The sequence below is a fragment of the Bombina bombina genome, chromosome 2 (assembly GCF_027579735.1).
Source record: "Bombina bombina isolate aBomBom1 chromosome 2, aBomBom1.pri, whole genome shotgun sequence".
Classification (NCBI taxonomy): domain Eukaryota; kingdom Metazoa; phylum Chordata; class Amphibia; order Anura; family Bombinatoridae; genus Bombina; species Bombina bombina.
Genome location: NC_069500.1, coordinates 1,163,811,957 through 1,163,825,475, shown reverse-complemented (window position 1 = coordinate 1,163,825,475; position 13,519 = coordinate 1,163,811,957). Strand labels below are relative to the sequence as shown.

The 13,519-nt window shown below is 35.2% G+C and overlaps 1 protein-coding gene across 5 annotated transcripts in view; it reads left to right on the top strand.

Moving 5' to 3' along the window:
• The window catches only part of ASB5 (ankyrin repeat and SOCS box containing 5), a 277,627-nt gene that overhangs the window by 207,945 nt on the left and 56,163 nt on the right, over positions 1 to 13,519 (top strand). For all 5 annotated transcript variants that reach the window (XM_053703852.1, XM_053703849.1, XM_053703850.1 and 2 more), the window contains one exon: positions 6,811 to 6,961. In XM_053703852.1, the coding sequence (XP_053559827.1) occupies positions 6,811 to 6,961 (151 nt within the window). The remainder of the gene's footprint in view (positions 1 to 6,810; positions 6,962 to 13,519) is intronic.

Below are 13,519 nucleotides of genomic sequence, written 5' to 3'. Positions count from 1 at the left end.
ATTTAATTGGTTATCTATATTTGGACAAAAGAACATTACATAGATCCCAAATTGATTTAAATTTTTATAAATCTGGAATGATCTTATAACTTTTATAAGTAGTTAAAGAGATTACTGTGGAGGTAAATTTTTGACATAAAGGACCCATAACTTTAAAACAAACTGAAGAAAAAATTAAAAACAATAAACAATAAAAAGTCCTAAAAAATAACTGATAGTGTTGCAGCTTCTGAAGAGAGCATTCTCATTTACGTTTTATCTATTTACAAAAGAAGTGGAGATGTAGATCTCTAGATTCATAAGTCATTATGTGAACCTTTAGTTTTATTTTAAAAAAGATGCATATTCAATCCTTTCGTTTAAACCAAAAGGCGACACCGTATTTAGCATAAAAGTCCATCTTGCTTCCTTTTTTAATAAACAATTATCCTCATCTCCACCTCTTCCATTTGTTATTCCTCTATCAATCCCTACAAATTTTAAAGAAACAGTACTACTATTGTGAGTCTCCCTAAAATGACGAGCTACGCTTGTATCTCTCCCGTAGAGGATGTCATCTCTGTGCTCCTGCACCCTGTCCTTGAATAAACGTTTTGTTTTACCAACATAGAACAGGGGACAGGAGCACCCCAAAAGATAAACAACCCCCACAGAGTTACAATTTGAAAAACATCTAATAGTGTAATTTTTACCTGTATTAGCTGAAAATGTTTTGCTTTTAAGTATATAGGGGAAATAGACACAATGCCCACATGGAAAGCTTCCTTTCACTTGTTGTTTAGTTAACCAGTTTGTGACTGGTTCAGACCGAACAAATCTGCTTCTAACTAACTTATCTTTAAGATTAGGAGATTTTTTTGCGGTCAATAATGGTCTATTTCCTACTTTATCTGCAATTTTGTCATCTAGGGTTAATAAATGCCAGTTTTGAGATAGAATATTTCTAACACTTTGCCATTGGCAATTAAATGTAGTAATAAATCTGATATTATTGTCAGATTTTGTTTCTTTTTGAGTATATAGAAGGTCATGACGGTTTAACTTACTTACTTTGTTTAAAGTTCTTTTAACCAGGTTATGAGAATAACCTCTTTCAATGAAGCGTTTACACATTTTCTCAGCATGATAATTAAATTTAGTATTTGAAGAACAGTTTCTTTTTAGTCTCAACAGTTGACCATATGGAATGCCTTTTTTCAAGGGCTCTGGATGCCCACTCGAGGCTTCCAACAAATTGTTGGTTGCCGTATCTTTACGAAAATTTTCAGTTGAGACATGGCTACCTTCCTTTTTGATGCAGATATCTAAAAAGGGTAATTCCTTATCACTATAGGAATATGTAAGAAAAATATTACGATCATTCTTATTTAACTCAGAAACAAAGTCATGTAGGCAGGTCAGGGGGCCATCCCATAGAATAAAAATGTCATCCACAAACCTAATCCATAAAGACACATGGGAGTCAAAAGTCTCACTATGTTGATCAAAAACATCCAACTCCCATGCTCCCAAATGGAGACACGCATAAGTTGGCGCACATACTGCACCCATAGCTGTCCCCCTGACCTGCCTATAAACTGAGTTATCAAACTGAAAAACATTATTCTCAAGAATGAAACGAAGAAGTTTTATGACAAAGGCAGTATGTATGTCACTGTTTGATCCCCTGGTTTCTAGAAAAAGTTTACAGGCACTAATTCCTTTCTCATGTGGTATAGATGAATATAGACTTTCTACATCTAAAGAGACTAGGATAGTGTTAGGGGAATCAGTTAGGTCGTCTAGTTTTCTCAAAAGGTCTGGAGTGTCTTTTACATAAGAGGGGAGAGATAGGAGGTAGGGTCTTAAAAAGAAGTCAACATATTGTCCAATGTGTTCGCTGATGCCGCCAATCCCAGACACAATAGGTCGCCCTGGGGGATGTGTTTTACTTTTGTGAATTTTAGAGATAATATAAAATGTCGGCATAACCGGACACACTGGATTCATAAATTTGAACTCATCAGGAGAAATTAGACCTTCCATCTTGGCCTCTTGTAAGATTCTGCTTAATTGTAACTTCATTTGATTAATAGGATTTCTAGGGAGTTTCTCATATTGCAATTTATCTGATAACTGTCTTTTAACTTCGTTTAGGTAAAAAGACTCATCTAATAGAACCAAATTTCCGCCCTTATCGGCTGGCTTAAAAATAACCCCTTTTGCTGTATTCAGCTCCTTTAAAGCTTGTCTTTGTTTTGCTGTTAAATTATCAGCCCATATCCAATCATCTGGCAATTTATGAATTTGTTTTTCCACAGCTTTTACAAACAGTGACACTGCTGGAACTTGTGCTATAGAGGGCATGAAAGTAGATTTCAATTTAAAATTGGTTCTAAAAGCAGGATTAGATCCAATATTGGCCTCACTCTCTTCATTTTCTAGCAAGAATGATGTTAATATCTTTAAAGTTTCCTCATCTTTTCGTTGCTCAGAATGCTGAGACATAGTGTAATGTAACACTATTTTTCTGTCAAAAAGGTGAAGATCCTTAATTAAATCAAACTTATTTAATTTATTTGTGGGACAAAAGTACAAACCTTTCTTCAAAACTTCAATATGAGTCAAATTTAACCTAAACGAAGAAAGATTAATTATCTGCAATTCATCTGTAACTGTATTTGGAACTAATAACCCTGATAGGGTCTTCTGCGTGGTCTCCCTCTGCTCCTGTACCCTTGTCTCAAATTCTCTCCTCTCCCTCTCTGATTTCGTTGGGGATACCTCCGTTCTACTAGATTCAAATTTCTGTTCTCTCCACCTCTTCCTCCCACCCCTCCTCCTTCTCCTCCTCTTTGTTCTGAACCCTGAGACCCAGGTGTTCCATTGTTTTTTGACGCCTTTTCCAGATCAGTTTCAATATCAGACATATCAGTGCCCGAGTCATATGATCCTCTATCAAACTTGTAGACATAAACTTTTTTGTTCACATAGTCTTCTTGATCTCAATGTAATTTTCTACATTTCCTCAACTTAATATCTGCTTGCAACTTCGAAATATGGGTTTTCATTTCCTCATTCAGTTTGCTAAAATTAGGGTCATTATCAAATTTATTTACCACCTCCAAAGCTTTCTCAACATCATCTTTCAGTTTTTCTAATCTCTTATCATTCCTTTTTATAAGCATTTCGATCATACTTAGGGCACATGTTGATAATTTCTCATTCCATTCATCCAGAAATTCCAAGCCACCTTCTTCCTCTCTTGCATTAAAACCTGGGTCTAAGAATAAACGTAGACCTCTAGGCACAATCTTCTTTTCTACATAGTTAGCTAAGCTAGAATTTTCAGCCCTAACTTTTACTTGTTTTGCAATGCAGTTCTTATATTTCTTAAAAGCATTAACCACATTTGTTTCTAAATCACTGCTCTCTAAATTTGTGTTAGTTAGGGATTCTTTTAGCTCAGCTTCCCATAATTCATCTAAAAGGGTAAAGGCCATGTTTGAATGGATTCTATGCTCCGCCACAGTCAATACTTAAATGGGTTAATATTTAACAACCTCAGTTGTTTAGAGTTTCTCTATTCCACTGAATGGAGTATATATAGAATCCTCTTTCTTACTCCTTAATACAAATAAATATCAATTCAAAAATTGTGGAAGAAAAACCAGAACCTATCTTTATACAAAGACACTAGGAATTTTTACTCTGATAAAATTATTTATATGTATACCGAATGACTCAGGGTCAGCTGAAATCAAACGTGGTGCAGACCCCTCTGAAATTGATTTAATCCAGTACCTTATAGATAAGAGAATATGGTAGAGCTATATGAGATACCATGGCTAAAGTAGGGGATTTCAGCACTCAAAATTATAACCCATTTAATCCAATTTCTTAGATATGTAAGACTGTGGAACAGCATCGAATCAAAAAAATGAACTGCACATGCACAGACTTAACCACATGCAAACAGTTTATTGCAAAAAATTGCTACCACAAAATAAACAGCTTAAAATTACTCATTATCTCTAGAATACACCACTGCAGTGGATTAAGAATAAAGCATATCAAACATATTAAAGAGTCATCACAGATATATAAAAACATATGCAGCAAGCAAAGGTTGGAAACACACAGCTTATAAATTCTCAACCGAAATATACACTTGATTCAAACATTCATATAGATTCCTCTATGATAAGGAGAAAAATAAAGTCCTTTTTACAGACCATATAAGTCCCGAATAGAGGAGATCAGATGTCTCAGTTAGTAGCAATATGTATCAACTTTGTAATCCAACTGAATGAACCAATTTGCAAACATATGTTTAGTGGTATGTGTTAACCGAGGTAAAAGCGTCCTCTAATGTTAACTTAAACTGGAGACTTGTGCAGCTTGATAGCAGATAAACCATATCTCAGTGGTGAAAAACAGAAATAGTGAAACAGACCTGTGTGTAGATATCGCAGCAACATCCGAGAAAACAAAGTCACAGGGCTAATAGAAACCGGACCGGGACATGAGCCTCCGACATCCTTATCTCACCTCTCGCAACCGTGTCTCCTTGCTCACTGGGGACACAAACTTGCAGGTGAATTCTTTGCCTCTGTGCATAAACCGTATCCAGGCGACTTGTAAGAACCGCTTGATTACCGCAAGATCCAGGCTTGCTTCTTCAGTTAGAATTTGAATTTCCCGGGCAGGCTTAGGCCAACTGCTTGTTCCACAGGTGCAGTAATAGCTGCTTTTAGAAAGGTCGACGCACGTTTCGCCCCATAATGCGAATGTGGGGGTTGTTTATCTTTTGGGGTGCTCCTGTCCCCTGTTCTATGTTGGTAAAACAAAATGTTTATTCAAGGACAGGGTGCAGGAGCACAGAGATGACATATATATACAAAACACGGAAGGGAACTGCACTCTCATACCGGACCGGGTACACATCCTATGACCCTGCAACATGCTCAGCCCTGGGTGCCACTGGCACTCACAGGAAGCTGTGCTGTCCCCAGAGCCACAAGCAGTTAACCCCAGACAGGTCTGGGTGCAAGAACCATAGGGAAAATTACAAAACAAATTAATACAACACACAGAGAAAACCCAGCACTCACTTACAAGCTCTCAGCGGTGACTAACCTTTCCATTTTTGCTTTTAAATCTTAGCTGAGAGCTTGTAAGTGAGTGCTGGGTTTTCTCTGTGTGTTATATATATATATATATATATATATATATATATATATATATATATATATAAATAAAATGTTTTACTAACATATCTTCATTTAATCCATTAAATCAGTATGAGATTCATAGAATCCTTTATAACAAATTTTTCATCCTAGCACAGACTATGTGGTCCTTTTTGTTCACCGTAGTATAATATATCTACAGCATAAAAAAATTAAAATTAAACATATAAAATGAAACACCTCAAAATATATTTCAAAATTTACACTGACTATTGACCTGATTTAGCAATAAATCCATGTATTACATAAATAAAATAATAAAAATAAAACTGTAGCATTTAAATGTATTTGCATCAGTCATGTAGTATTTTCTATTATTTTAAAATTACTGGACATAATTTCAACTGAATAGTTGCTACTCACCATCCTTTAGTATTTCCTCTTGTTTCTTTAGCTTCCTTCAGTGATATTCTCATCTTTTTAAACTTGTACAGGATCTGAATTATCCTGCTGGGTGCCACCATCTTGCAGCTCACATCTTCTTCACTTTGAAAGAAGTGATGAGCATTCACAGATCAGCGATGTTGCCAGGTGTTTCCCAGTTGTATCATGTGCTTAAGTTTATCACACACAATACAGAGCTTTATCATTTTTCAGTGTTTATAGACAACATACATCTTACATAACATAGATATGAAAAGGCCACACAATAAATATAAGGCAGTGCAGCCACTGTAAAATAAAAACAAAATCTCCCACTCTGTATCATGCACGATAACCAAAGTGCACAATAGAACTGTAAAAAAACTGGCAGCGCCCTGGATCTGTGCCAGAATACCTAAAGTCTAAGATGGCGCTGCTTAGTAGAAAGGGGTGGAGTTTCACCAACAGGAACCAGTAAGGGGTTAAAATAAGAGAACATGGTAATATAGTTGTACCCAGCAGGTTAAAGGGACACTAAACCCAATTTTTTTCTTTCGTGATTCAGATAGAGCATGCAGTGTAAAGCAACTTTCTAATTTACTCCTATTATCATTTTTTCGTTGTTTTCTTGCTATCTTTATTTGAAAAAGCTAAGGAGCCAGCCAATTTTTGGTTCAGACACTGGACAGCAGTTGTTTATTGGTGGGTGAATTTATTCACCAATCAGCAAGAACAACCCAGGTTGTTCACCAAAAATGGGCCGGCATCTAAACTTACATTCTTGCTTTTCAAATAAAGATACCAAGAGAATGAAGAAAATTTAATAAAAGAAGTAAATTAGAAAGTTGCTTAAAATTGCATGCTCTATCTGAATCACAAAAGAAAAAAAAATTGTGTTCAGTGTCCCTTAAATGTCTCTTTAACAGGTAGAAAAAAATATTAGATCCTTGTTTGTTGAAGACAAAATGGCCATCTGTTTAATTATATATATCTCAGTATATCAGTTGGTGAATAATCTGCAATTTACAGGAATTAAACACAGAGCCATACAGGGCCGCTAATGCTAAAATGACATGGTCCTTGAATTTAATAGTGAGGTAAAATGAATGCTTGTAGAAAAAGTTGTAGAATAGGAATTTATCATTACCTAAGTCACATAAAGTATTTCCTAAACATTTTGCTTCCTGTCTACCCCAAGATTTGTGATATGTTTTAGGTGAATGCTACAACCATTGATGGACTGACTCCTTTATTTAATGCCTGCTCAAGAGGCAGCGCTAGCTGTGTGGAACTTCTTTTGGAGTACGGGGCGAAAGCTCAGTGGGAAATATGTCTTCCTTCACCAATTCATGAAGCAGCAAGCAAAGGTAAAGCATAAAACATTAGCAAGCTCACACATTTAGATATTAATATTTCCCTTTAAAAGACAGTGTACTGTCATTTTCCTCTTATTTACTGTCTTCCCAATGATCCATTTTACCTGTTGGAGTGTGTTAAATTGTTTACAGATAGCTTCTTTACCAAGCTTTTTTTTCATTTGAAATAGCTGTTTTTGCATTTTGTATCCCCACCTATACTGATCATTTCAATACTCAATAATTGGTATAGAAAAGCTTTGTAAATAAGAATGTTTTAAAAAAAATCAGACTCAAAGTGGAGAGGGGGTGTGGATAGAGAGGTACTAGAATGTTCATTTTTCTTTGTCCTAAGTATTGCTCTTACTGTGCGTACTGAGATAAGATAAGGAGGATTTTGTGTAAATATAGAGAGATAAACTAGTCTAAAGAGTACATTTCCCATAGATTTTATACTCTGCAGCTGGTACAACAAGTATTCGAAACCCATTAAGGGAAACCAAATTTACAGTACACTGCATCTTCAAGTGTTAAAGGGACATGATTCAGATACAGCATGTAATTTTAAACAACTTTCCAATTTACTTCCATTAAAAAAAAATGTGCACAGGCTTTTATATTTACACTTTTTGAGTCACCAGCTCCTACGGAGCATGTGCAAGAATTAACAGAATATACGTATATGCATTTGTGATTGGCTGATTGCTATCACATGGTACAGGGGGAGTGGAAATATACATAACTTTGAAATTTGTTTAAAAAAAATCTACTACTCATTTGAAATTTAGAGTAAATGCTATTGTATTGTCTTGTTATCTTGCATGTGTTGATTATGCAAATCTACTATGTTTACTGGTCCTTTAAGTTAAACCTGTTTGGAATAAAGATAAGATATATTTTTGGATACTGGATCTTCTCTATATTAAACTTTCATTGGCAGGCCCTTTCCACACACTTTGGATAAATTTAATAGACTCATTTCGTTTTGATACATTATTTTTCATGACTAACCCTTTCTTGACTTTTTGTTACATGTTGATACATCTATATATATTTATAACTTTCTGCGCCTCCTATCTTTTCTTTATGCTGCAAATAAATGGGATCTGTAATTCTTGATTTTGTTAGATTTCTTTTATTGTATGTCTATAAAATGCCCAGAAAGTCAGTAACTTTGTACAAAGATTTCTCTTCTGTTATATAATTATTATTATTTTGCATTACTGTATTTGTCTTGTTTTTCCAGTTACTTTCCTATTAAACTGTTATATTATTTTATTCCTCTAGTAAAAACATCTTTAAAGAATTCCTTTGCTGAAATACTAAAATTCACCCATTTTTAATTCTCCAAACATATCTGTATCTAAAATTATTTTGCACCAAATCCATAGGAAATATCTGAACATTCATGGAATGCCACTTGTACATTTCTGAACTTACATTTAAATTTTAATTTCAGACTTTGAGAAATCACTGCCTTTTTATTATTTAAATGGACATTCTGGTCAAAATGTAAATGCACATAGATGAATTATGTCTTTGAATAGAAACATATGTGCAATATACATGTATTAGCAAAAGCTATCACTTTTTTAAGGTTGACGTTTTACTCTGCATATGCATGGGAAGCATAGCTAGATATTCTAAGTGCAACAGAATTTGTAATACTGCAGTTGCTTAGATAGCCAGTAGGGTTTGTATCCGGTTAGGGTTTTTTTTTATTTTGGGGGGGCTTTTTTATTTTCATAAGGCTCTTAGATTTGGTGTAATTTGTTTAAATCTTTGATTTTTGTGTAACTTAGTGTTTATTTTTTTTTGTAATTTAGCGTTTGTTATTTTGTGTAACTTGTTTTTAGTTTTTTGTAACTTTGTAATTTTTAATTGTAGAATTAAATTATTTGAGTAGGGTTAGGTTTTTAACTATATAATATAGTTAATTTAATTTGTAGTTTATTGTAATTTTAGTATAACAGTTAGGGTAGATTAATTATTAGTTTAATATAGCTTAATGTAATTTTAGTATAATAGTTAGGGTAGATTAATTATTAGTTTAATATAGTTTAATGTAATTTTAGTATAATAGTTAGGGTAGATTAATTATTAGTTTAATATAGTTTAATGTAATTTTAGTATAATAGTTAGGGTAGATTAATTAATAGTTTAATATAGTTAAATGTAGTTTTAGTATAATAGTTAAAGTAGATTAATTATTAGTTTAACATAGTTTAATTTAAATCTAAAGATAAGTTTAAATTTATTACAAGATAGGGATGAGTTAATATTTAATATAAAGTTATAGGTTTAGGGGTTAATAGTTTAATTTAGTTTATGGCGATGTGGGGGGCTGGCGGTTTAGGGGTTAATATATTTATTTAGTTGTGGTGGGCTCCGGGAGCAGCGGGATAGGGGTTAATAACTTTATGTAGGTGGCGGCGGTGTCGGGAGCAGCAGAATAGGGGTTAATAAGTATAATGTAGGTTGCGACGGTGTAGGGGGCGGCAGATTAGGGGTTAATAAGTATAATGTAGGTGGCGGCATTGTCGGTGGCGAGTGTACCTGCTAAGAATTTGTTAACTAGCAAAAGTAGTCAGATAGTGCCGAATTTGCATTCGGAACATCTGTAGTGACGTAAGCATCGATCTGTGTCGGACTGAGACTGGCGGATCATATGTTACGTCACAGATTTTAACTTTTGCCGGTCTGTAGGCTTTGATAAATGAGGCAAATCAAGCTCTCCACAATTACGCTGCGGAATTCCAGCGTATTTGCGGTTGACGGTTTGATAAATAGGCCTCATTTGACTCTTCTGAATCAGAATACGATCCTTATTCAGACAGCGAGGAAACAAGTGACTTTGATGCTGAGACCCAATCTCCACTAGAGCAATTTGAAGAGTCTCAAGGTGACTACTTAATTTGGAATCCCCCTCATTTTAATAGCCCTGGAATTAATGATTTTAATAAGTCTGCTGTAAACATAACTCATTTCAAACCAGCAGACTTTTTCAAAATATTATCAGATGCTATTTTAGAAGATATGGCTTAAAAAAAACTAATCTCTACGCAGCGCTTGGTCCAGAAATCACCTAGAGATTTACAAAACTATAATTGGATCCCAACAAAAACTGCAGAATAAAAAAAAAATTGGATGAGGGGGGCCCACTCTTACTATGGGCATCATACATAAGCTAAGCATTAAATTGTATTTGACTACCCACCCTGTATTTGAAACACCTCTGTTCCCAGCAGTAATGCCCATAGCAAGATATGAAAGCTTATACAGTTTTCTCCACTTAATGGGTAACACCCAGGCCCTACCTTTGACTGACCAAAATTATAATAGATTATATAAAATAAAAACACTAATTGATTATTTTAACAAATTATTTGCAGTGTATACCCCATCTAAAAATATTTCTTTTGACGTCTCCCTAATGCTTTTCAAAGGTAGATTACAATTTAAACAATATATCCCCTCCAAAAGAGCACTTTATGGTATTACATTTTATAAACTGTGTGAGAGTTCCACAGGCTACATACAAAAAGGGAAAGACAGCCAACTGGATCCACCTAATTGCACTCCTTTCCTTACAACAAGTGAGTAAATTGTCTGGGGCCTCATTCATTTCTTGTTAGGATATGGGTACCATCTTTATGCTGATAATTTTTATACTAGTATCCCCATTTTCAAATTGTTATATTACTTTGACAACTTAGCCTGTGGAACATTTTGAAAATGTTGTAAAGGTTTCCGTCAAAAATTAGTCTCCAAGAAACAAAAGACAGGAGAAACAGCAGGGTTACGAAGTAAAGAACTCCTAGCAGTTAGCTTTAATGACAGCTTCCTATATGTTAACAAATATACACAATGAGGGAACCGAGACAGTTACTTCCAGAGGCAAAAGGAGACAACTAAAAAAAACAGTTTGCATTGTAGAGTACAGCAAATACATGGAGTAGACCTCTCTGACAAGATTATAAAGCCTTATCTTGCTGCAAGAAAAAACAAAAACTGGTATAAAAAGTTTGCTGTCCATATGATTCAGATGGCACTTTTTAATTTGTATTTCATGTACAAAACCTCTGCATCTGGCAAAAGCTCTCTTTCCTAGATTACCAAATACAGATATGCCCCAAAACCTTCAGTGTGAAAACACAGGAAGACTAATTGCCAAACATTTTCCCAGTTCTATCCCCATACAGCAAAGAAGCCCTGGTCCCAAAAACGTTGCAAAGTTTGCTTAAAATGTGGAGAAAGGAAAGATTCATGTTTTCACTGTATGCCATGCCAATCAAAACTCGGTTTATACATCGAAAATAGCTTTGAAATTTATCATACAGTTGAAAAATACTGGTAAAAATGTTGGGTATAAATAATTTGCCAATCGCAAAATTTGTGTAGTTTTTAAAAAAAATGATCACACTTGCCATAAATACTGACGGCGGGTGGCATTAGCAAACAAGACATTAACCTTTTACACCAAATACCCATTTCAGAACTGAACTGTGGTGCAAAGCTGCAGTTAGTGGTCTCTATGACCCTTTGCCCAAAAATATGTAAGAATCCTCCTACAGAACTGTGATGCGCAGCTTCAATTTTCAACCTTCTATGACCCTTTGCCCAAACATATCTAAAAATCCCCTTTCAGAACTGTGATACTAAATAGCCCCTGGGCCCCTCCTCATAATATGTCTATAATCCCCTCTCAGAACTGTGATTCACAGATGCAATTAGCGGCAATCTAATTACCAAAATCAATAATAAGACTATACATGTCTGCTATTTCTGAAAAAAAAAGAGACCCTAAAAAAGATTTTAAAATAATCTGAATTATCACTGCACATGTGTTGTGTATATAATGTCAGTTAGAAACCCAAATTTTGTGTAAAGAATATACGGCTAGATATCATAAAGAATTATACGACTAGATACATAGTTTTGCGGTATGAGGGGTGCGATGCTAACTTGCACGTTATTGTCATTGCTCACTTTCCTACAGCGCTGGTATTACAGGTTTTCCTAAACCCAGCATTATTAGGCAAGAAGTGAGCATAGAGCAAAATTGTTCTCCATACCGCACTCCAATACCAGCGCTGCTTAAGTCAGCGGTGAGCTGGTTGTACGTGCTCGTGCACGATTTCCCCATAGACAGCCTAACACCTGGAATAAAGCAGCGCAAAGCTCCGTAACGCAGCCCCATTGATTCCTATGGGGAAAGAAAAAACACCCAAACATGAACCCCGAGTCTAAACACCCCTAATCTTACACTTATTAACTTATTAACCTCCTTAAGAAAACAAAGAAAAATTCCACCTTAAATCGATCCACTTAAAATTTGCACCAATAGCATGACAAGCACAGGTATATTTGAAAGACTGCTAACAGCTGGTAAAACTATCTTGAAAAAGCAGTATCTACGGGTGAAATGCGTTGAAGCTTACCAGTCTGTGATTTTCCTCATACCCGGCTTACATATCAAGCTACATCTGTAAGAGTTTGACCAAACTCGTTCTATGTACCCAACACTGTTTTGTTAAACAGAGGATCATCCGGAGCCGCCTGCATGCTAATGCACTAAGTGCAGGTTTTTTTCTCTACACGCCAAAAGCAAGTTAATTGAAGCCGACTGTGGACTGAAACAGTGAGTACTGGGCGTCTGCTGACCACAGCCCGCTGTCTGAAAGTATATTGTTTACCATCCACCTCACAGCAACCCTTGTCTCAATAATCCCTTATTTACAACAGCAGTGAGAAGGTATATGCAGGGAGTCTTATGATTTAAAATAGATATTATTGCAGCCACAAAGACTTTGCCTCTGAAAAACTGGAATCAGTAGAAAACTGATGTTACAGTACACTCGGGTAGCACTCACATTCCTGAAAAGTCTTGTATGGGAGCTAGATAGTTCATTGACACTATACGGTAGGAGCACAAAGCTAAGCTAAATTAAAAATGAACCTTTAATGGATATATTAAAAAATTCACACAAAGACACACATTTAAAACCATCATCTGATTCCTATACAGGATGTTGTAATATAATCAATTGCTGTAAAATATGGGCATAGGATTTTTTCGGAGATCTGAGGACTAAAAAGTCACAATGGAAATAGGATAAAGGTTGGGAGGGTTGAGGCACGATAGTGTTATGTACACTAAAGGATAAATATCATAGCCTCTAACAATGTGTCAACCAGTGTGGTAAGGAGTTACGACAACTTATGTCAGTGTGAATTATTACTTTTTAGGATTGCAAAATTATTTTACATGCATGAATAACTTGCTCGGATTGGTTTACCTACAAGGTCATATATATACCTTGTAGGTAAACCAATCCGAGCAAGTTATTCATAGAACGGAATACAATTCATAAGATGATTGAGACAAAGTCTGCCTCTAGCCGATTGGTGTTAATCATCAAAGAAGGTGGAGTCAGAGCTTTTAAATGTTGGCAACATTGGCTATATATTATTACAACATTATTTACCCAAGTGCAGTTATAATGTAAAAATTAACCTTAAGAGTACAAGCCAATATTGGCACTATGTGTTGAACAATATTTGTTTGGA